At 44.5% G+C, this 23,303-nt stretch overlaps 1 protein-coding gene across 1 annotated transcript in view; it reads left to right on the top strand.

Annotated features, from left to right (window-relative positions):
• The window catches only part of LOC141116717 (uncharacterized), a 181,860-nt gene that overhangs the window by 54,170 nt on the left and 104,387 nt on the right, over positions 1–23,303 (top strand). The window contains exons 12-13 of the mRNA XM_073609109.1: positions 12,090–12,214; positions 21,098–21,619. Coding sequence (XP_073465210.1) covers positions 12,090–12,214; positions 21,098–21,619 — 647 coding nt within the window. The remainder of the gene's footprint in view (positions 1–12,089; positions 12,215–21,097; positions 21,620–23,303) is intronic.

Here is a 23,303-nt window from a genome sequence, read left to right as displayed (position 1 = left end):
GCTTTGTATATACTCTTGTCTGTGTAGGTATGCTGGGGCAGCCACAACCCTGAGTTAGGGATTAGTTTAGAGAAAAGACTGTGCACTTTGTTTTGGAACTGTTATGCTGAGAGTTTCCAGTAAAGCTTTTGAAACTTTGTTCTTGCCTGGTTACTGAAGTTGCTTAAAAGGGTGCATGGTGGAAATTGCGTATGGAAGAGCAGGGCCTGTAATGCACACACACGGAGTGAAGTGGTGACACGTGCGGAGTGAAGTTCCCCCCCTTCTTCCATAGGCGAACGCACGTGTCGGTCCCGCATGCACACAAGCAGTGATCGTCCCACACATGTGAGGTATCACAGTGAACATCAGATCATGGGCAGTAATTCTTTAGATGGCGCTTGGACGAATTATGTCTTAGGGTCTGATGAGGAAACCGCAGCTGTTCACTGTTCTTCATAGGACCTTGAGACAAGAAAGGCATACTGTGACTGAGGTGGGACAAATTTAGAAGGGGGGAGGGGGCGCCCAATTTTAGGCTTGCCTAGGACAGCACAAAACCATAATATACCACTGCTAAGAGGCAGAAATGGCTCATTGCTCAAGGAACCCCTAGCAACCTCTTGAGGAACCCTAGTTGAGAAAGGCTGCTATAGAGAAAGAGGAAGAGTTACTATAGAGTAAAGCCTCGTACACACGATCAGACTTTCCGACGGGAAATGTTGGATGTCAGGCTGTTGGCGGAAAATCTGACCGTGTGTACGCTCCATCGGACAATTGTTGTCGGACTTTCGGCCAACAAATGTTGGCTAGCATGTCTTCAGATTTTCCACCAACAAATGTCTGTTGTCGGATTTTTCCGAGCGTGTGTACACAAGTCTGTCGGACAAAAGTCCAAAGTACAAACACGCATGTTCGGAAGCAAGGATAAGCCGGAAGCGGTCGGTCTTGTAAACTAGCGTCTGTAATGGAGAATTGACATTCGCAAATTATGAAATCTCCAAATGCAGCGCACAATTCTCTTCTTCTTTAATGGGATAATAATGAAGCTGCTTTGCTGGTGATACTGATGGAGTTATTGCAAAGGAATTTTCAACGACTTTAATTTTATAGTGATATCAAGAATAATATTATTATGGGTTTTTTTTTTTTCATTTGTACAAGTTACCACAACACCATTATCCCGTAGTTTTTAAGATCAAAGATACAACTATGTTGGTGTTCCGTGTCAATTTTACATTGTATTTTATAAAATGTAACTGCCTACTCCCAAACTGTCATTTGATATAAAATACATAGCCAAGTATTATTCTCCAGAATTTTTTTATTGTGCATTAAAAAAAATTAAAAAATTAAATTAGACATGCTATCTGCCAATAGAACTTAACCAAAAAGTGCATTCTATGCATCCAAAAATATAGAAAATATACCAAATCAGATCATTATTATTCAACCCGAAAAAAAATATCAAAGCAATAACTCCAAGGCCAATAATAAATGACACGTTTATCTCCTCCTATTCCGCAACCTGTCTGATTGACGAACGGCCGTTCAGAAACTAACTGAAAAGCACGAAATGAAAAGTGCGAATCAACACTCACCAAACTTTTACTAACACGAAATTAGCAGAAGGAGCCCAAAGAGTGGCGCTAAAGAGCTGAAAAACCATGTAGTACGTCACTACGTTCGGAATTGTTGGCCGACAACGTGTGTATGTAAGACAAGTTTGAGCCAACACCCTTCGGACAAAATTCCACGGTTTTGTGGGCGGAGAGTCCAATCGTATGTACGAGACAGAAGAGTTACTCTACTGACGTGTGGAATTTGGACAACCTATGTAAGTTAATAAAAAAGCCACTTTTGCATCACTCTCAGTACGGCCCTCGTACTATTTCAGCGATATCTCAGAATTGTTTGTTTCCTTTTTTTTCCTTGTTCTCAATGCTCTTTCGTAGAGTAGAGCTCTGCTCTGTGATTCCACGAACGATGGAGATTCCGTGTGATCAGGCTATGGAATGTTCTGAAAGTGAAAGTGAAAGTTGTGATCACATTATTGTCCTCTCTCCCTCCTCTTCCCCCTGCTCCTTCCTGCTGACGCCATTGTTTTTCACCCCGGAACTGTGTCTACACAATTACATAAAGGTAATACAGACTGATCTGCTAACGTGGTCTATCGGGAAACCATCCGGAGTATATCATGGGAGAAGTTTTCTTAGTGTCTCTCTGATCTCCTCCCGTTATCTGATTCTATTGAATTCAGCATATTAGTTGATTAATGACATATCAGTAGAACTGGAAGTGTCTTTTTTTCAACCCGACTAACTATGTATCTATGTGATATATAGCAATAACAATATCCATAGCAGCTATGGGGTCAGGGGGCATTAGGGGGGTTGTTGAGGAACAAATAAGGCCTCATGCACACGAGACGCTGTTAAACGCGCGTTCAGAGGCAGTTGGACACTTTTTTCAACTGCCCCTGAACTCATTCAATGTTATACTATGTCTCGTTTTTTGGCGTTTTTAGGCAGTTGTGTTTAACCTCGTTTTTCCAGAAGCAAAAAAATGGGTTCAGACGCAAAATTTTTCCACGTTTCAGATGCCGGTATCGCGTTTAGCCGCGTTTGCGTTTATAAGTATTTTTAAAGGAACCCTATTTTTTGGACCAGAAAACACAGAAATATGATGGCAAACTGCAGCAGAGAATGTCATTTTGCTACCCGACTTTGGGGCCACCAAGTGGCCCTGAGATATGGGGCTCCAAAGTCGCTCGCAAAATGTCAAGCACTTCTGCAGTAGACAATGACATTTTGTGACCTGACTTTGGGGCCCTATATCTTGGGGCCACTTGGAGCTGGGAACCCCAGCTTTGGATATATTGTAGTATTAGTTCCAATGTGTTAGCACACCAAATGTGGGGTTCCTAGCACTAAGTGGCCCTGAGATACAGGGCCCCAAATTTGAATTGCAAAATGTCATTCTCTGCTCTGCAGACGCTTCTAGACGCAAACGCGGTAAAACGTGGCTAAACGCGGCATGCAAATGCGGCAAAACGGGCTTTTCTAAATGCCGGTTTCAGCTTTTAAAAACATGTGTTCAGCAGAGTTTGCACCGGGTCTCGTGTGCATGAAGCCTAAGGGTAGAAAACCTGTGTGTATGTGAAGATAACACATATCTATTGCTGAACTATTAAGGTTTACGGTGGTTGCTGCTGACGCTATTTATTTTTCAAGAAGAGCTGATATCTAGGGTTGCCACCTCATCCCGAACACATATGAATTACACAGGTTCTGTGGCTGTTTAACCACTTCAGCCCCGCAAGATTTTACCCCCTTCCTGACCAGAGCACTTTTTGCGATTCGGCACTGCGTCGCTTTAACTGACAATTGCGCGGGCGTGTGACGTGGCTCCCAAACAAAATTGACGTCCTTTTTTTCCCACAAATAGAGCTTTCTTTTGGTGGTATTTGATCACCTCTGCATTTTTTTTTTTTTTTTTTTGCGCTATAAACAAAAAAAGAGCGACAAATTTGATAAAAAAGCAATATTTTTAACTTTTTGCTATAATAAATATCCCCCAAAAATATATAAACAAAACAAATTTCTTTCTCAGTTTAGGCCGATACGTATTCTTCTAAATATTTTTGGTAAAAAAAAAAATCGCAATAAGCGTATATTGATTGGTTTGCGCTAAAGTTATAGCGTCTACAAAATAGGGGATAGATTTATGGCATTTTTATTATTTTTTTTTTTTTTATTAGTAATGGCGGCGATCTGCGATTTTTATCATGACTGCAACATTGCGGCGGACACATCGGACACTTTTGACACTATTTTGGGACCATTGACATTTATACAGCAATTAGTGCTATAAAAATGCACTGATTACTGTGTAAATTACACTGGCAGGGAAGGGGTTAAACACTAGGGGGCGATCAAGGGGTTAAGTGTGTCCTAGGGAGTGATTCTAACTGTGGGCGGGATGGGCTCACTACAGCATGACAGAGATCACTGCTCCCGATGACAGGGAGCAGTAGCTCCCTGTCACGTTGCTAGGCAGAACAGGGAAATGCCTTGTTTACATAGGCATCTCCCCGTTCTGCCGCTTTGTGTCATGATCGCAAGCCCCCGGAGGTCAACGAGTCCCTCCGAAGCCGACCCGTCCATAGGATCGGGTGCAGGCCTCGCCATTCCAACTAAGGGAAACCGGCAGTGGAGACTTCAGGCTTCACTGCCGGTTTCCTACTGCGCATACGCGAGTCGCATGGCGCTTCCTGAATGGCCCAGTCATCTTCTGGGACACACAAAGGTCCCAGAAGTCAGCGGGGGAGAAGAGGACGGGATGCACTCCGCCGCGGCGAGGCTGGGGCGGAAGTACAAAGTTAAGAAGTAAAAAAAAGAACATATAAGTAAAAATGCCATAAATCTTTCTTTGTAGATGCTATAACTTTTGCGCAAATCAATCAATATACGTTTATTGAGATTCTTTAACCAAAAATATGTAGAAGAATACATATCAGCCTAAACTGATGAAGAATTTTTTTTTTTTTTTTTTAAATTTGGGGGATATTTACCGTATTATAGCAAAAAGTAAAAAATACAGTTTTTTTTTCAAAATTGTCACTCTTTTTTTTTGTTTATAGCGCAATAAATAAAAAACGCAGAGGTGATCAAATACCACCAAGAGAAAGCTCTACTTGTGGGGAAAAAAGGGACGAAAATTTTGTTTTGGTACAGCGTTGCACGACCGCGCAATTGTCAGTTAAAGCGACACAGTGCCAAATTGTAAAAAGTGCTCTGGTCAGGAAGGGGGTAAAATCTTCTGGGGCTGAAGCATTTAATCACTTCTGAGTTTTTTATTTTTTCCTAAAAAAAAAAAAGACTGCAAATTTTGAAAAAAATAAAGGTTTTTCTTAGCTTCCGTCAGTAAATTTTGTAAATAAGTCATTTTTCTCCTTCACTGATGGGCGCTGATGAGGCGGCACTGATGGGCATTGATAGGCTGCACTGATGGGCACTGATTAGGTGGCACTGATGAGGAGGCACGAATATGCCGCACTTATGGGCACTGATAGGTGGCACTGATGGGTGGCACTGGTGGGTGGCACTGATGGGCACAGATAGGCGGCACTGATGTGCACTGATGAATGGCACTGGTGGGTGGCACTGATGGGCACAGATAGGCAACGCTGATGGGCACTGATGGGCATTGATGGGTGGCATTGATGGGTAGCAGTGATAGGTATTGATGGGCAGCAGTGATGGGCAGCAGTGAAGGGCAGCACTGACTGGCATCACTAATGGGTACTGATTGCTGCCACTTGAGGGCACTGTTTGCTGGCACTGGTGGGCACTCACTTCTGGCATTGTGGGCGCTTTATTGTAATCAGGGCACTGATTATCAGTGCCCTGATTACATGCTTAGATTTCCTCTGTGAGGTGAGGAGAGCTGATTACGGCATCTCCGTGTTTACATGTGGCCGGCTGGGATTGGACACAGCCGATCACAAGGTTAAAGAGCCGAGGCCGCGGCTCTTTACAGACCCCATCAACCATTAAAAAAAAAAAATGTAAAAAAAAATAATTTCTTCATCAATTTAGGCCAATATGTATGCTTCTTTTGGTAAAAAAAACTCACAGTAAGCGTATATTGATTGGTTTGCGCAAAAGTTATAGCATCTACAAACTATGGGATAGATTTATGGACTTTGAATATTTTTTATTGTTTTTACTGGTAATGGCGGCGATCAGCGTTTTTTTTTTTTTGTATGTGGTTAACGTATCCTGTCTGTTTGTAATGTAATAATCTAATCTGGAGTGATAAACGTGTGACTGTTTCAAACAAGTTTAGGACTGTATGACACGTCAAGTACGGTTCTGTAAGCAACACCTTATTTTCTGGCAGTGCCCCTCCCGAGACTAGACTCTGGATCCGCCCCTGGGCGTGTTCTGAGTGGAACCTGTCCTGTTAACCACTTAAGCCCCGGACCATTTGGCTGGCCAAAGACCAGAGCACTTTTTGCGATTCGGCACTGGGTCGCTTTAACTGACAATTGCGCGGTCGTGCGACGTGGCTCCCAAACAAAATCAATGTCCTTTTTTCCCCACAAATAGAGCTTTCTTTTGGTGGTATTTGATCACCTCTGCGGGGTTTTTTTTTTCTGCGCTATAAACAAAAAAAGAGCGACAATTTTGAAAAAAAACGCATTATTTTTTACTTTTTGCTACAATAAACATCCCCAAAAAATATATAAAAAACATTTTTTTTTTCCTCAGTTTAGGCCGATACGTATTCTTCTACATATATTTGGTAAAAAAAAATCGCAATAAGCGTTTATTGATTGGTTTGCGTAAAAGTTATAGCGTCTACAAAATAGGAGATATTTTATGGCATTTTTATTAATAATTTTTTTTGTTACTGGTAATGGCGGCGATCAGCGATTTTTATCGTGACTGCGACATTATGGCAGACACGTCGGACGATTTTGACACATTTTTGGGACCATTGGCATTAATGCAGCGATCAGTGCGATTAAAAATGCATTGATTAATGTAAACTGGAAGGGAAGGGGTTAACTCTAGGGGGCAGCGAAGGGGTTAATGTGTGTCCTATTGTGTGTTCTAACTGAAGGGGGATGTGGACTGTGCATGAACAGACGATCTGGCAGTTCTCCCCTCAGAGAACCGGAAACTGTGAGTTTACACACACAGTTCTGGGTTCTCGTGTGCCCCGAGCGATCGCGGGAGCCCGACGGTGATCGAGACCGCCCTAGTGGCCACAGGGCGAAGTGACATTACATAACGTCGTTTCGCCCAGCCGTGTCATTCTGCCGCAGTACAACTGTGGGGGCTGGTCGGCATGTGGTTAAACCGCTGTATGGTCTTGGCCACAGTGCTGCAGCAGTTTCAGGGTCTTGGAAATCTTCTTATAGCCTAGGCCATCTTTATGTAGAGCAACAATTCTTTTTTTTTAGATCCTCAGAGAGTTCTTTGCCATGAGGTGCCATGTTGAACTTCCAGTGACCAGTATGAGAGTGAGAGCGATAACATCAAATTTAACACACCTGCTCCCCATTCACACCTGTGACCTTGTAACACTAACGAGTCACATGACACCGGGGGAGGGAAAATGGCTAATTGCGTCCAATTTGTACATTTTCACTTAGGGGTGTACTCACTTTTGTTGCCAGCGGTTTAGACATTAAAGTGATTGTAAAGTCTTGTTTTTATACATATAAAAATAACAAACGTGTTATACTTACCTGCTTTGTTGCGGGGGATTTGCACAGAGCAGCCCGGATCCTCCTCTTCTCGGGTCTCCCTTCTATGCTCCTGGCCCCTCTCCCTTCTATTCAGTGCCCCCACAGCAAGCAGCTTGGTATGGGGGCACCCAAGCTGAATCACAGCTCCCTGCGTCCATTTAGACACGGAGCCCTGGCCCCGCCCCCTCTCTCCCCTGATTGGCTATCTGACTTTGACAGCAGTGGGAGCTAGTAGCGCCACTGCTGTGTCTCACCCAATCAGGAAGGAGAATCTGGGACGGCTGAGACACTCAAAGACATCGCTGGACAGAGAGGGACCTCAGGTAAGTATTAGAGGGCTGCAGCACACAGAAGGCTTTTTATCTTAATACATAGAATGCATTAAGATAAAAAAAAACCTTCTGACTTTACAACCCCTTTAATGGCTGTGTGTTGAGTTATTTTGAGGGGACAGCACATTTACACTGTTATACAAGCTGTACACTCACTACTTTACATTGTAGACAAGTGTCATTTCTTCAGTGTTGTCACATGAAAAGATAGAATAAAATATTTACAAAAATGTGAGGGGTGTACTCACTTTTGTGAGATACTGTGTATGTATATATATTTGTAGTCGGAGTCCTCCTAGACTGACAATAGTAACTTACCAAGACCTGCGGTGTGCCTTGGTCTGATTGGTCGGTATACCTGAAAAGAGGGCATACGCTGTATGGATGAAACTGAGTATGACTGAGCAAGTATGACTGAAAAGAGTGTGGGAACCGGGAGGGTGGGAACCGGAACTCGAGCCGACGCTGAACCCGGCTGCAAAGGAGGGCTATATAGCCCCAGACTCCTCCCGCAAATCCAGGCTGGCCTGTGGCCAGCCTTTCAACTTGTAGTCAGAGTCCTCCTAGACCCACAATAGTAACTTACCAAGACCTGCGGTGTGCCTTGGTCTGATTGGTCGGTATACCTGAAAAGAGGGCAGAAGACACATGAGTAGGTGTGAAGCACAGAAAGTGTAATGAAAATGAGATAACAAAAGATCAATCCAACAAAGAGGCAAATGCCCTAATGACCTCCGTATGTGGTTCAAGAATGTACCTGCTAAAACAAGAGGATCTCCATCGCCCCATATGCTTGATGATGAAAGGAGGTACCCCCTGTTTGGAAGCGGCAGATGCCGCCCCGATCCTGAAAGAATGGCCAGTAAATAGTATTGAATTTAAGCCTAATTTAGCGATCAGGATCCTAACATGTGCCATGAACTGTTTGGAAGTTAGAGGATCTAAGGGAAATGGCAGCAAAGGGCTGTCCGGTGGGGAATTAGCCAGAAATCTGGAAAGTGAGTCCAGAACCTTGAACGGACACCATCTGCTATTGGTGCCGTAAAACTTGACCACGTAACCTTGACCCACCTGTCTAGTTTTATTATTGTTAAGCTGCAGGACGAAATGGTCTGGATACCTACTGAGACTGCCCTTGGTCAGGAAAGGTGCCTGAAGATTGACCTGTGAAACCTCCCCTGGTCTGAGGAACCCAAAGAAACTTAAGTACACAGCAGCTTTAAGCACCAGACTGGGACCTATACCAAAAGGGGATGATGACAGTAAATCCAAAATATCCCGTACCATCTGACCAGTGATAGGGAGTCTGGAAACCTGCGCTTGACCCTGTGATTTCAGAATACCCCTCAACAAGGCCTTGAGAGGGTGAGCAGCAAAGATGGATGGACTAGAAGGGTCTTGAAGGGTCTTGAAATGCTGTACGCCTGCCAGATACAACTTGATGGTACTAGCGGACAAAGCCAGTGCCAATAGGCCTGCAAATGCCATTACAGATTTGATGTCCCACGGACAGCTAGAAGGATGAAGCTCCAAAAATTTCTGAAATTTCATCCAACCCGTGGAGTACGCTTTGAACATGTTGCTGGATAAAGATGCGTTGGCCAAACTGATCGCCTGTGTGCAGAACCTTGTCAGTCCATGGTGAGCAGGGAAAATGGAGGAACCAGCCTGCCCACCCTCTCTGCTTCTGGGTGCTGCAAGAAAAATGTATCAAATTTAAAATGAGACAATGCATCGGCCGCCCTATTGAAATCCCTGCTGATGAATTCCCCCTGGAAATGGAACCTGCAGGCCAAACCTAACCAAGTCAACCTGCGCAAGAAGGACATGATGACCAGGGACCCTGACCTGCCTTTGTTCTTAATGTTGGCGGTAGCCAGATTGTCCGTGAAGATAATGACTGAACTTCCTGCCCAGCCTGGCCCCCAAGTTACAGCTGTCGCCACAATCGGGTAGATTTCAAATAACGCTGAAGTCTGTGCAAATTTAGGTAAAAGGAAAACTTCCCGGGGCCAACGGCTAGCCAGCCATTCAACTCCACACATGGCCGCAAACCCCCCTGACGCAGCTGCATCAGTGAAAACCCTGGGCAATGTGCTGGAAGGCTGGGGAATAAGCAAAGAAATGCCATTCCAGTCCCGCAGGAACTGGTCCCACATGGCCAGGTCAGCGCGTGCATCCGCTAGCAAGTTGACACCTGCAACACCATCCTGAAAAAGGGGCAAAAAGGCCAACAACCTGGAGACAAAACCCCTACCTTGTGAAATGATCCTCATCGCATGATTTAGCATGCCCAAGAGTGACTGCAACTCCTTCTTTGAGCAGACTGGAGACCGGACGAATGTGTGTATGGTCAGACGAATTCTGTCCAACTTCTCTTTGGGCAGACTAGCAATCATGCGATCGGAATCCAACGTGATACCTAAAAAAATTATGATATTGGCAGGACCTTCCACCTTGTGAATTGCCAGTGGCACATTCAATTCGGCAAACAGATCCGTGAGACACTGAAAATCCCTGGGTGGTTGGCCAGGGTCCTCGACGAGCAAAAAGTCATCAAGGTAGTGTACCACACCAGGCAACATTTGCAGTGACCCAAGATCCAATGTGGAGCCTGGGAGAAAATGTTGAACAAACAGGGACTGCTCGTTGACCCAAAAGTTAATTTAGTAGCAATACGATGCCGTGCCATTGCCATTGCGCAGGACTAATAGGCAGAAGCTTGAAGGCATCGGCAATGTCAGCTTTTGACAACCAAGCTTACCTTACCTTACCCAACTGAAGAATGAGCTGAATGGCTGAATCCACGGAAGAATATTTCAACGAAAATTCCTCAGAGGGGATCAGTGAATTGAGACTCGGAATGTGCGAAAAAAATCATAAATAAGACGATGTTTATTAGAACATTTTCCACACACAACCCCAATCGGGCTGACCCTCCACATACCAAAAGGTGATGACTTGAATGGCCCAATTACAAACCCTTTATCCACCTCTATAGCCAACAGATTGTCTACTAGCAAAGCATGGTGGTCTGCAGACAAAAGATTCCTACATTCAAAGGTCTAAGTAGGCAACGTGATTAACCCTGTGTGGAACCCATCTAACAGAAATTGCCTTACACCAGAGAATGGGTGACCCTCTAGATAAGCCCCTAAAGTGGAAACCTCCACTCAGCTTAGTCATGCCGAACTGAAGGGTTTAACCAAACAGGAAGACTTGGGATGTGCCCGAAAGCAATTAGAACACACGTGCAGGAGCCTACACTGATTATAATTGCAGCCGGAATGATTGAAATTGTTGCATACCTGCGATTTGCCTAAGAAATGGATGGTCCTACCCAACTTGTCCACCTGCCCGGACGGTCCTGTGGAGGACACACCGGCCCCCTGCTTGCTAACCCCTGACGGACCTGGGGCCTCAAAAACCAGACACCAAGTGGAAGTATGCACAGAGGACTGGCAGGTGCTGCATACCGGGGACTTCTGGCTGGCAAAGTGCCTACAGAAAAGTTCCATATCAATGTTGCTCCAACACATGACCACCTGGAACTGAGCCCAAGTGGCCCCTGCTTTGGCCGAGAAAGACCGGTGATAGTCGTAAAAACTACACCCTCCGTACTTGTGCGCCAGATCCACCACTTTGTGAAGATACTGTCAGACTTCCACTTACCAGACTGATGAGTCCGCTTGGGCAGAGGGTAGACTCCCTTACTTATCCGACTCACGGCCCCTGGTAGAGCAGACAGGAGGCACGGGAGTGCGGAATGGTATGAGAGCCTGCTGAAGGGATCCAGGTGCAGGATGAGAGGTGATCTTCAGCAGCAGGTCAGTAGTCAGGAACTCAGGCTACAGGTGCTGAGCAGGAGCAAGACAGGCAGACCTGGGCACAAGCAGGGTTCGGCAACAAGCTAGCAGCAAAGGTACAACAGGAGCAGGCAAAAGCGGAGTCAAACAGGCCAAGGCCAGGTGCGGGCAGCAAACAGGAGAATCCAAAGGCAATCTGAGTCGTAAGGAGATCAGGTACACAGGAACACAAGATAGGCAACGTGAACTAAGGCACAGGGAGCTGATGATCAGGCAGCACAGAGCAGAGTGCATGGCAAACCTAAACAGGCCGGTTGGCGCCAACGGCGCGCACGTGCACGCCGACGCTCACAGGCACGCACGCACGCGCACATGCACGCACGCGCCCGCACGCCAGTACACATACCAACGTCTGCAGGAGCATGCACAGTAGCACACACAGGAACGCACACGCCAACGCGCGCTGGCGCACACCGGCGCGCCCCAGGGTGGCCAGCAGCACCACCAGCAAGGTAAGCTCTCTGACAGTGCCCACTCCCTAAAGGCAGCCTCCGGATACCTATTTGGGCCAGCTTGGCGGCATGAACGTTCCTGAAAGTCTGTAAAAGTTCCGGAGCATGCAAATTGCTCTCTGGCTCCCAGGAATTGTCTTCAGGGCCATACCCCTTCCACTTAATGAGATACTGGATTCCATTTCTCTTTTTTCTACAGTCTAGGATTGCCTCTACTTCGAATTCTACTTCGTTGTCAATAATGACAGGTTTGGCTGGGCTGGTGGTGCGGCCAGCAAAAGGATTAGAGGTAGCAGGTTTCAGTAGCGTCACGTGGAAGACCAGGTGCACTTTTAGAGAGTCCGGCAGATCAAGTTCATAGGTCACATCATTTATTTTCCTCTTCACCGGGAAAGGACCCATAAATTTAGGGCCTAATTTCCTAGTGGGACAAGTCATTTTCAGGTTCATTGTGGACAACCACACTTGGTCGCCGGGTTCCAAGATCAATTCTCCACGCCTCTTCTTATCAAACACTTTTTTATTGTAATCCTGGGATTTGGCCATAGTTTCTTGTAGAAGTTTGTTATTGGTGGAAAATAAACTCATAGTTTCAGAGACAGCTGGAACGGTACATTCAGGTATTGAGATTGGCAGAAAGGATGGATGGAAACCGTAATTAGCGAAAAATGGTGTTTGATTGATGGCAGAGTGTAAGGAGTTGTTGTAGGAGAATTCTGCAACAGGTAATAAGGAGACCCAGTCATCCTGAGAGAAGGCAGAGCAGCACCTGAGGTATTGCTCCAAGGTGGTTCTCTCAGTTTGTCCGTTCGTCTGGGGATGATAGGCAGATGAGAATGCCAATTCGATTTCGAGGGAACCACAGAGGGCCTTCCAGAACCCTGAAGTAAATTGAACACCCCGATCGGACACAATGCTTGCTGGAACTCCATGCAGCCTAACAACCTCTTTGACAAAAATTTTTGCTGCATCCATAGCCGAAGGTGTACCCTTCATGGGGAGGAAATGTGCCATCTTGGACAGCCTGTCTACCACAACAAAAATAGTAGAAAATCCCTCGGAAGGAGGCAGTTCCACGATGAAGTCCATCGATATCATTTTCCATGGCCTCTCTGGAACAGGTAAAGGTTTTAACAATCCCCAGGCCTTTGTCCTGGTGTTCTTACTTCGAGCACAAGTGTTACATGAATCCACAAAATTTTTACAGTCACAGGATAATTGAGGCCACCAGAAGGTGTGCTGTACCAGCTCAGTAGTCTTCAGGACACCGAAATGTCCAGCCAATTTATAATCATGACATAGTTCCATTACAGTTACCCTTAAATTCTCAGGAACCACGATCTTGTCTCTTTGCCAAAACAGGCCCTCTCTCAAATCAGTTTCAGGGTACGGAAGCATTCCCACAGAGGCCTGTCTTATCCGGGAGACAAGGTCCCCTTGGAGGAGCAAGAAGTTCCCAGAAGGAAGAATCGTATCGGGAGATATGGTCTTCTCCGAATCGTAAAACATGCGGGAAAGAGCATCTGACTTTATATTCTTAGAACCGGGTCTGTAAGTTATGTGGAACTGGAATCGTGAAAAGAAAAGTGCCCATCTGGCCTGACGTGGTCTTAATCTTTTGGCTGTTCTCAGGTATTCCAGATTCTTGTGGTCAGTGTAGACCAGGATGGGATGTGCGGCACCCTCCAACAGGTAAGGCCATTTCTCCAGAGCTGCCTTGATGGCCAGAAGTTCTCGATCCCCCACATCATAATTTCTTTCTGACATCGAGAGTTTGCGTGAAAAGAACGCTACTGGATAGAGGAGGGCTTTGGCGCCCTGACGTTGAGAGAGCACTGCTCCCGAAGCGTCGACCTCTAAGACAAATGGTAAAACAGGGTTAGGATGTTTCAGAATGGTAGCTGATGTGAATAGTTCTTTGAGTTTTTCGAAAGCCGACTGGGCTTTATCAGTCCAAGAGAATCGGGTTCCCTGCTTGGTCAATTCAGTGATCGGAGCAATTATTGTAGAAAAACCCAGGGCGGCCAGCAGCACGACCAGCAAGGTAAGCTCTCTGACAGATACAAATCTAACTCCACCCTCCTATCCGGACTGACCGCACAAATGATATCACGGAAGATTCCGAATGCGAGCACGAATTCCGCCACACTAAGCTTGCGGTTGAGCCTGCGATCTTTAGTCTTCAAGACAACTGACACATCACTGCAAGCATAGGACTTGTTTTCCCGTGATATCTTGTAAAGCTATCAGCAGGGAAGCCAAATTAACATCCTTCCCTTCCAATATGTCTTTCTTCAAGTTGGCAGGGATGAAATGAGATGGTGATACAGACGGGAATGTTGCTAAAGGTGATGGAGCTGCCACCGGCAAGGAAACAGCAACATTACCTGCAGGAGCACTGGGAAGAACTGGAGCTGGGGGTGCAGGTGACACCTGGGTTCTGGCCGCATGTGCTTCCACCACCTCCATTCTGTGCTGCATCTGAGACATGGAAGTGGAAAGTGTGTTTAGCAACGCATGGATCTGCATGAATTGTGCACCGACACCTGACTCAAACTGGTAGAAGGGAGTGGCTGCACCAAGAAACATTTGAGAAAAGATACGTACTGCTCATCCAACCCTCCCCCCCCTCCCCCCAAATGATCAAACCTAAAGAAGCGTGGGTGCGGTAATGTGCCAAACAGCGCGTGATTGAAACCTAATGCGCAACCACCTTACGTGTGTGTACTGAGTGAGCCCGAGCAAACCTGTAGCGCCAAGACAGGCAATTAAAAACGAACACTCAGGGCTACAAATACCCACAGATCGTGGTGGGTACAGAAATGAGAGTAGGAAGTGAAAGTGCAACGTATGAGGTATTATGCCCCGTACACACGGTCGGATTTTCCAATGGAAAATGTCCGATCGGAGCGTGTTGTCGGACATTCCGACCGTGTGTGGGTTCCATCGGACATTTTCCATCGGATTTTCCGACACACAAAGTTTGAGAGCAGGCTATAAAATTTTCCGACAACAAAATCCGATCGCGTCAATTCCGACCGTGTGTGTGTGGCCAGTTCCGACGCACAAAGTGCCACGCATGCTCAGAAGAAATTCTTAGACGGAACAGCTCGGTCTGGTAAAATTAGCGTTCGCAATGGATACAGCACTTTCGTCAAGCTGCAATGTAAAAAATGGTTTAATACAGCGCACTCTCTTCGTTATAATGTGAGAAGAATGAAGTAGTTTTGCTGCTTATATTCACACAGACTTCTCACAAACTTCTTTCTTTATTATTTATTGTGATTCCCTCAATATATTTTTATTTGTCACATCTGACCAATTTTTTTTTGGTTTGTTTTTAATTGTCACAAATTTTGCTTCAAGGCTGTTTTTTTTTTTTTTTTTGCTTTTTAATAAAGAATTCTTTGGGGTGTGTTTTGTGTGTCAAGTTACCACAACACCATTGATATCTTATATTATTGAATCTCAATTAGATTGTTTGGTGTTGGTGTCCCTTGTTAATTACACATTGTATATTTGAAATGTACCTGAATCCTCACCAACAAACTGTTTTTTTGGAAGGAAAACACACATAGGAGAGTATAATTGAACCAAAAATGCCTTTATTAAGGGCTCACAACCAAAAAAAAGAGGGAGGAAACACTGGAGAAACAGCAGAAATTGGTGAAGCCTTTGACCCCCAGGGCAGACATCAATTATTTTACTGCAAAATTGGTGGCCTGAGGCGTCCTTATCTAAGCGAGTGCAGTCTGGTCCAGAAGTCCCAGAGATCATGAAAGCAGCAGATGACATCTGTGTCCCCAGGCTGTGGTCATACAAGAGACTGCATCTTTTGCCAGACCAGACTGAGCCCAGGGCCATCACTCTCTGGTCTTCCTTCCACGCTTCCTTCCACGCTGTGGCTCTGGTGGTGGAGTTGTGGCAGCAGGAGGAGGAGGAGGAGGATGGTCTAACTCAATCACGTCGGTCTTGGGTGTGATTTTGCCACTCACCTCCTTAGTTAGGACTTTATAAATAAGTTGCTCACACATGAGGCGTTGACCCTTCTGCATGCACTTCAGTTTGGTGGCACACATGCAGGCAAAGGCCTCTTCAGGAGTGGGTAAGGCTCTGAGGGACTCAGAAGCCTCCTGAATGAGCCTGATCGCTGAATCCTGCATGTGAGTCGCCTTCCTCGCTCTTTTGTATGGAAGGCGGAGGGGAGGAACCTGCGATTCGGTCAGGCTGCGACTGGTCCCAGGCTTCTCCTGGCTGCCACTTAGCCCCGCCTCCTCCTGGCTGCAACTTAGCCCCGCCTCCTCCTGGCTGCCACATTCCACAGCCTCCTCCTGGCTGAGGTCTTCCTGTGTATGAAAAAGGGACATAGTTTTAGTTTTTTATTCATCAATCACACACAATTGTCACCTCATGACTGTTGCAAATTGAATGTTAACAAATATAACTGATGATCATTCCGAGCCTAGCATTTTTCATTCTTGTCCCAATTATTTTTGCCCACTACTGTCTATTGATATGTAAAACACTTTATTAAATCAGCAATTAGTGATCAATAATGACATCTAGTAAAGAGCATTTATTTCTTGACCAGAAATCTGTAGAACAATGCTATACCTGGCTCCAATGAAATAAAGTACAATATGTGAAAATAAAATGGATATAAACTAAAGTCCAAAGTATATAAATTGCAAATAATAATAATCCAGTGATTCCTCCAGTGACTCAGGTGACATATAGAAAACGCAAGGTGACTGTGGTGACATACACGGACCTCCACCTTCGGTGACACCAGCTGCTCACCTTAATGGATGGACCCCTGAGTGAATCAGTCAGGTCAGAATCAGCGGTTCCCTCACAGGGGCAATACCAAGGGGAGACAGCAGCAGCAGCAGCAGCTTACAAAAATCAGCTTTCAGTGACCAGCAAGTAGGCAGATAATTCACATGTAAAAGAGGTAGGAAGAAATCTAGTGCTCTCTGTATAGTACTAAAAACATTTATTAAAATATGCGGGAGCACTCACATTACAATGCACTGTACCCCAGTGCGGAGGATGACAGCGTGGATGGAGTGGATGTCCCAAGACAGGATGGACGAGCGGAGCGCGGGTGACGTCACGATCGGAGCACGTACACAAATGCCGTACGCGTTACGTCCCTCAAAGTGGGCGGGACTTCCTCAGCGGCGACGGCTGAGCGTGAGAACACCCTTTAAATAACAAATCCGCTCCTCCCCTTCAGCCAATGGGCTCGAATGTGTGACCATCTCTATGGTAACCCGGCCTAACTAATTAGAAACAGGAAGTGACTTAAAAAAGCTCATCCAGAGCGATCTATAGGCTTGAATATGCCCATCACTATGGTAACCAGGATCAAACCAGGAAGTCACTATGTGTATGAAATAGCCATATAGCAAGGCTGATAATAAAACCACCTATGGACTGATGCCACAAAGACACAGCTATATAGCTAACAATTATGAAAAACAATAAAACATGAGTACAGTAAGTAAAAATTAAAATAATTATAGAAGAATAATTATAGAAAGAATGACGTAAATCCCGCGCCTCCGCTCAACATCCTGGGTCATCCAATCCCATAATACAAAATACATATAAAATAAACATTAACATTTAAAACAATAATACAGAGAGCTTTTGCTAGCGATCAGAGATAAAGCAGTTAACATCGAACTCGACGTTTAAGCCTCCTGGGACAAGAACCTTAGTCTCGTGAATCCAATGAGATTCTCTACGACTAATTTGGCGTAGAAAATTGCCCCCCCTCCAATGCTTATTAACTCTCTCTATACCCCAGAAGCTTAAACCCCTGGGGTTTTGATTGTGTACCAATTTAAAATGTTTTGAGACATTGTGTGTTTTTATTCCTTTTTTAATATTGTTAACATGCTCACCTAAGCGAACATGTAAAGGGCGAGATGTCCTACCAATATATTGTAAGCCACACTCACACTGTAGCATATAGACAACCCCGACCGTGGTGCACGTTATGAGTTGTTCTATTTTATATTCTTTACCTGTGGAGGTGGCTTTAAAATCAAGAACATTAGTTCAGATGTTTCGAATTTCAAAATGGTACTGAATTACAACATCCAGCACAAACAATTTGAAAAACTTGTTTTAAAGAATTGGCCAATTCTTAAACAGGATCGTGTGCTGGGTCCCCTATTGCCACCCCGTCCGTCGTTTATTTATAAAAAGGCTCCATCCCTACGGGATCGCCTAGCCCCTGGCGTTGTGGATCCCCCTCTTTTCCTTTCTCTCAGGATTTTATGCCTGTGGGCGGTGCACAGCCTGCAGGCATTCCAAGTGCAATAACAAGAGACGAAAAAGTTTTAAAGCCACCTCCACAGGTAAAGAATATAAAATAGAACAACTCATAACGTGCACCACGGTCGGGGTTGTCTATATGCTACAGTGTGAGTGTGGCTTACAATATATTGGTAGGACATCTCGCCCTTTACATGTTCGCTTAGGTGAGCATGTTAACAATATTAAAAAAGGAATAAAAACACACAATGTCTCAAAACATTTTAAATTGGTACACAATCAAAACCCCAGGGGTTTAAGCTTCTGGGGTATAGAGAGAGTTAATAAGCATTGGAGGGGGGGCAATTTTCTACGCCAAATTAGTCGTAGAGAATCTCATTGGATTCACGAGACTAAGGTTCTTGTCCCAGGAGGCTTAAACGTCGAGTTCGATGTTAACTGCTTTATCTCTGATCGCTAGCAAAAGCTCTCTGTATTATTGTTTTAAATGTTAATGTTTATTTTATATGTATTTTGTATTATGGGATTGGATGACCCAGGATGTTGAGCGGAGGCGCGGGATTTACGTCATTCTTTCTATAATTATTCTTCTATAATTATTTTAATTTTTACTTACTGTACTCATGTTTTATTGTTTTTCATAATTGTTAGCTATATAGCTGTGTCTTTGTGGCATCAGTCCATAGGTGGTTTTATTATCAGCCTTGCTATATGGCTATTTCATACACATAGTGACTTCCTGGTTTGATCCTGGTTACCATAGTGATGGGCATATTCAAGCCTATAGATCGCTCTGGATGAGCTTTTTTAAGTCACTTCCTGTTTCTAATTAGTTAGGCCGGGTTACCATAGAGATGGTCACACATTCGAGCCCATTGACTGAAGGGGAGGAGCGGATTTGTTATTTAAAGGGTGTTCTCACGCTCAGCCGTCGCCGCTGAGGAAGTCCCGCCCACTTTGAGGGACGTAACGCGTACGGCATTTGTGTACGTGCTCCGATCGTGACGTCACCCGCGCTCCGCTCGTCCATCCTGTCTTGGGACATCCACTCCATCCACGCTGTCATCCTCCGCACTGGGGTACAGTGCATTGTAATGTGAGTGCTCCCGCATATTTTAATAAATGTTTTTAGTACTATACAGAGAGCACTAGATTTCTTCCTACCTCTTTTACATGTGAATTATCTGCCTACTTGCTGGTCACTGAAAGCTGATTTTTGTAAGCTGCTGCTGCTGCTGCTGTCTCCCCTTGGTATTGCCCCTGTGAGGGAACCGCTGATTCTGACCTGACTGATTCACTCAGGGGTCCATCCATTAAGGTGAGCAGCTGGTGTCACCGAAGGTGGAGGTCCGTGTATGTCACCACAGTCACCTTGCGTTTTCTATATGTCACCTGAGTCACTGGAGGAATCACTGGATTATTATTATTTGCAATTTATATACTTTGGACTTTAGTTTATATCCATTTTATTTTCACATATTGTACTTTATTTCATGCGCTGTACTGCTTTCTTTATATGTTAATTTATGGAATTTGATAAATTTACCCTCAGTATCACAGCTGCTATTTAGTTAAGTTTTTGGTTCGCGCTGGTTGATTTTTGTTTATATTTGCCCTTTTTAATTTATCACAACTTCAGCTGCTACCATGGATGTATTTTACTATCTTGAAAAAAGAGAAATTAAATTAGATGAGGTTTTCTCACATACTCCCTTATCAGAACAAAGCAATGACCTTACCTCCTCTTTTAAGAAATTGAATCATATTTTTGAAAAGAAGGTGAAAACCTGGTGGGACATTGCCTCCTTTAAACAATATCTCTCCTCTAATCTTATCCCTAGGAGGTTAAGGTGGGACATTCCACCTAATGATGGCCTCTTGGATGAGGCATCCATGATTGAATGGAGAGATTTTTTTGTTAAAAAGGGCTCTGAATTATTACAGTTATTGTTATCACGTAAAGAGAGAAAAATGGAGTTTCTTGAGTCGCAAATTCGTGATATCAAGAAAACCATAGAACCATTTAAAAATAGTGAAGAGTTCCTGAAGTTATCTACTGACCTTGGGAATAAACTGACTAAATGGGATCTTGAATCTCAAAATAAGAAAAAGAAAAAATATATGAGAGACTCCGATGATTTTAGGAGTGGGAATATTTTTAAGTGGCAGGCTGCTCCCCCTCCCAATCCATCTGGGACTAACTCTCAAACTGTACATAATAATACAATTAGCACCTCAGGCCCACCCCCTGCCACACCCAATGCTTATGGTCATCCCCCACCAGCCCCCCCCTTGAGAGGAGGTCGAGGAAATAGAGGGAACTCGAAGAGAGGTGGAGGTAGAGGGAGGGGCCTCCCACATATCCCCGGTAGAGAAAATTATGACCATTCACATTTTCAGCAGGATTATGGGTCACCCCGGGGATGGGATAATCAGAAACATGGTTCACACTCTTATTATTACAATGACAGTAGAAGAGATCCACCCCAATATATGCATGGAGGTCAATTACCTTTATCTAATAGATTTGCCCCACTACAGCAGGTTAATAATGAGGGAGGGGATTTTTAGGGGCTCAGAGTGGACCGGGGAGAGGGTCGCAGTCCTACCAGCCCAACCCGGGAGAGTGGTGGAAATATCGACCACAGACTCCGCCCCCACAAATAGCAGGCCCCCCACAAAAAAGAAAAGAGAGAGAGGAACTAGAGGGGGTAGGCGATTACAAAAAACAAAGACCCCATTAGGAACAGGGATTTATAATTTGAGCAGTATTGTTCTCAGCGAGAGCGAGATTCAAGTCCTAGATAAGGGGCTGAAGTTCGCGCCCGTTCGAAATTTGAGTAAGTTTGATACTTATGTCAATATTCATAAATTTGTTCGACATCTTAACATGAAAAAGTATTTTCTGTCTAATTCTAGTAGATCAGCCACTATTGTAGGAGGCCACCACTCCAATTTACGCAATAAATCGACTTTCAATCCTCTCAATGCTGATAACAAGTATCTTGAAGTATTCAAGAACATGTTGTTTAATGATCTGGATAAAATGAAAGTTAGGAAGGCGGTTGACCCACTACCTATTAGGCAAGGTATCAAATCCTTGGAAACAAGGAATGATATCATCATCCGCCCTGCGGATAAAGGAGGGGGTCTGGTGATCCTAGATAAGTCCAAATATATGGAAGAACTTAACAGGCTACTGGCAGATCATGATACTTATCAGGTTCTCAACAAGGACCCTATGTTGGCCTATAAGGATGAGCTCCATTGGCTAATTGAGGAAGGAAAAAAGGAGAATGTTCTCAGTAAGAAGGAAGCTTCCTATCTGGATCCTCTCTTCTGTAGAACCCCTATCATTTACTGCCTCCCAAAAATCCATAAGGATATTAACAACCCCCCTGGGAGGCCCATAGTAAATGGTATTGACTCCATATCTTCCAGGTTAGGTCAATATATTGACCATTTCCTTCAGCCTTTGGTCTTTAAAACGGAGGCCTTCCTTAAGGATACAAAACATATAATTCAAATAATTGAATCTGTCAGTTGCTCCCCTTCCAGTATATTGATTACAGCCGACGTAGGGTCCCTGTATACTATAATTGGCCATGAGGATGCTTTATCCTCTGTCCAATGGGCCCTATCTACGTTTTCTGATCTCCCTGAAAAACATAAAAAGTTTCTGTTGAGAAGTCTGGCCTTTTGTTTGGCTAAGAACTATTTTTGGTTTAATCGCCAATTCTTCCTCCAAAAAAGGGGCGTTGCAATGGGCACTCGTTTTGCTCCCAGTGTGGCCAATCTTTTTATGGCCCACTGGGAGGAAGACGTAGTGTTCAAGCAGCGACCCCCTGAGTTAGTGTGTTACAAACGGTACATAGACGACCTTATCATGGTCTGGGATGGGGATCAATCCAGCTTGGATTCCTTCATCCAGAAACTTGATAATAACACTAAGAATATCCAGTTGTCATGGAACTTTAGTAAAGAAAAAATAGTGTTTCTTGATCTTGAAATCTGGAAAGGCGATGAGGGGTTTAGACTATGTAACTATCTCAAACCCACAGACCGGAACTCTTATATTCCCCTGGGGAGTTGTCATCATAAATCATGGCTTTGTAACATCCCCAGGGGACAATTTATTAGACTCAGACGGAACTGTACACGAGATAGTGATTTCCTCTCTCAATCCACCTTACTTTCATCTAGGTTTGTAGAAAAAGGATATGACACACATACATTAAGTAGTGAGGTTGAGAAGGTTATGGCTATGGACAGGACCTCTCTGATAGCTGATAAAATCAAGAACACTAGTTCAGATGTTTCGAATTTCAAAATGGTACTGAATTACAACATCCAGCACAAACAATTTGAAAAACTTGTTTTAAAGAATTGGCCAATTCTTAAACAGGATCGTGTGCTGGGTCCCCTATTGCCACCCCGTCCATCGTTTATTTATAAAAAGGTTCCATCCCTACGGGATCGCCTAGCCCCTGGCGTTGTGGATCCCCCTGTGCACTCTGAAAATAGACTCTTTTCCTTTCTCTCAGGATTTTATGCCTGTGGGCGGTGCACAGCCTGCAGGCATTCCAAGTGCAATAACAAGAGACGAAAACGTTTTAAAGCCACCTCCACAGGTAAAGAATATAAAATAGAACAACTCATAACGTGCACCACGGTCGGGGTTGTCTATATGCTACAGTGTGAGTGTGGCTTACAATATATTGGTAGGACATCTCGCCCTTTACATGTTCGCTTAGGTGAGCATGTTAACAATATTAAAAAAGGAATAAAAACACACAATGTCTCAAAACATTTTAAATTGGTACACAATCAAAACCCCAGGGGTTTAAGCTTCTGGGGTATAGAGAGAGTTAATAAGCATTGGAGGGGGGGCAATTTTCTACGCCAAATTAGTCGTAGAGAATCTCATTGGATTCGCGAGACTAAGGTTCTTGTCCCAGGAGGCTTAAACGTCGAGTTCGATGTTAACTGCTTTATCTCTGATCGCTAGCAAAAGCTCTCTGTATTATTGTTTTAAATGTTAATGTTTATTTTATATGTATTTTGTATTATGGGATTGGATGACCCAGGATGTTGAGCGGAGGCGCGGGATTTACGTCATTCTTTC

The sequence above is a fragment of the Aquarana catesbeiana genome, linkage group LG13 (assembly GCF_042186555.1).
Source record: "Aquarana catesbeiana isolate 2022-GZ linkage group LG13, ASM4218655v1, whole genome shotgun sequence".
NCBI classification, from domain to species: domain Eukaryota; kingdom Metazoa; phylum Chordata; class Amphibia; order Anura; family Ranidae; genus Aquarana; species Aquarana catesbeiana.
Note: the sequence above shows the minus strand (reverse complement) of the source record. Positions and strands in the feature narration are given on the sequence as shown.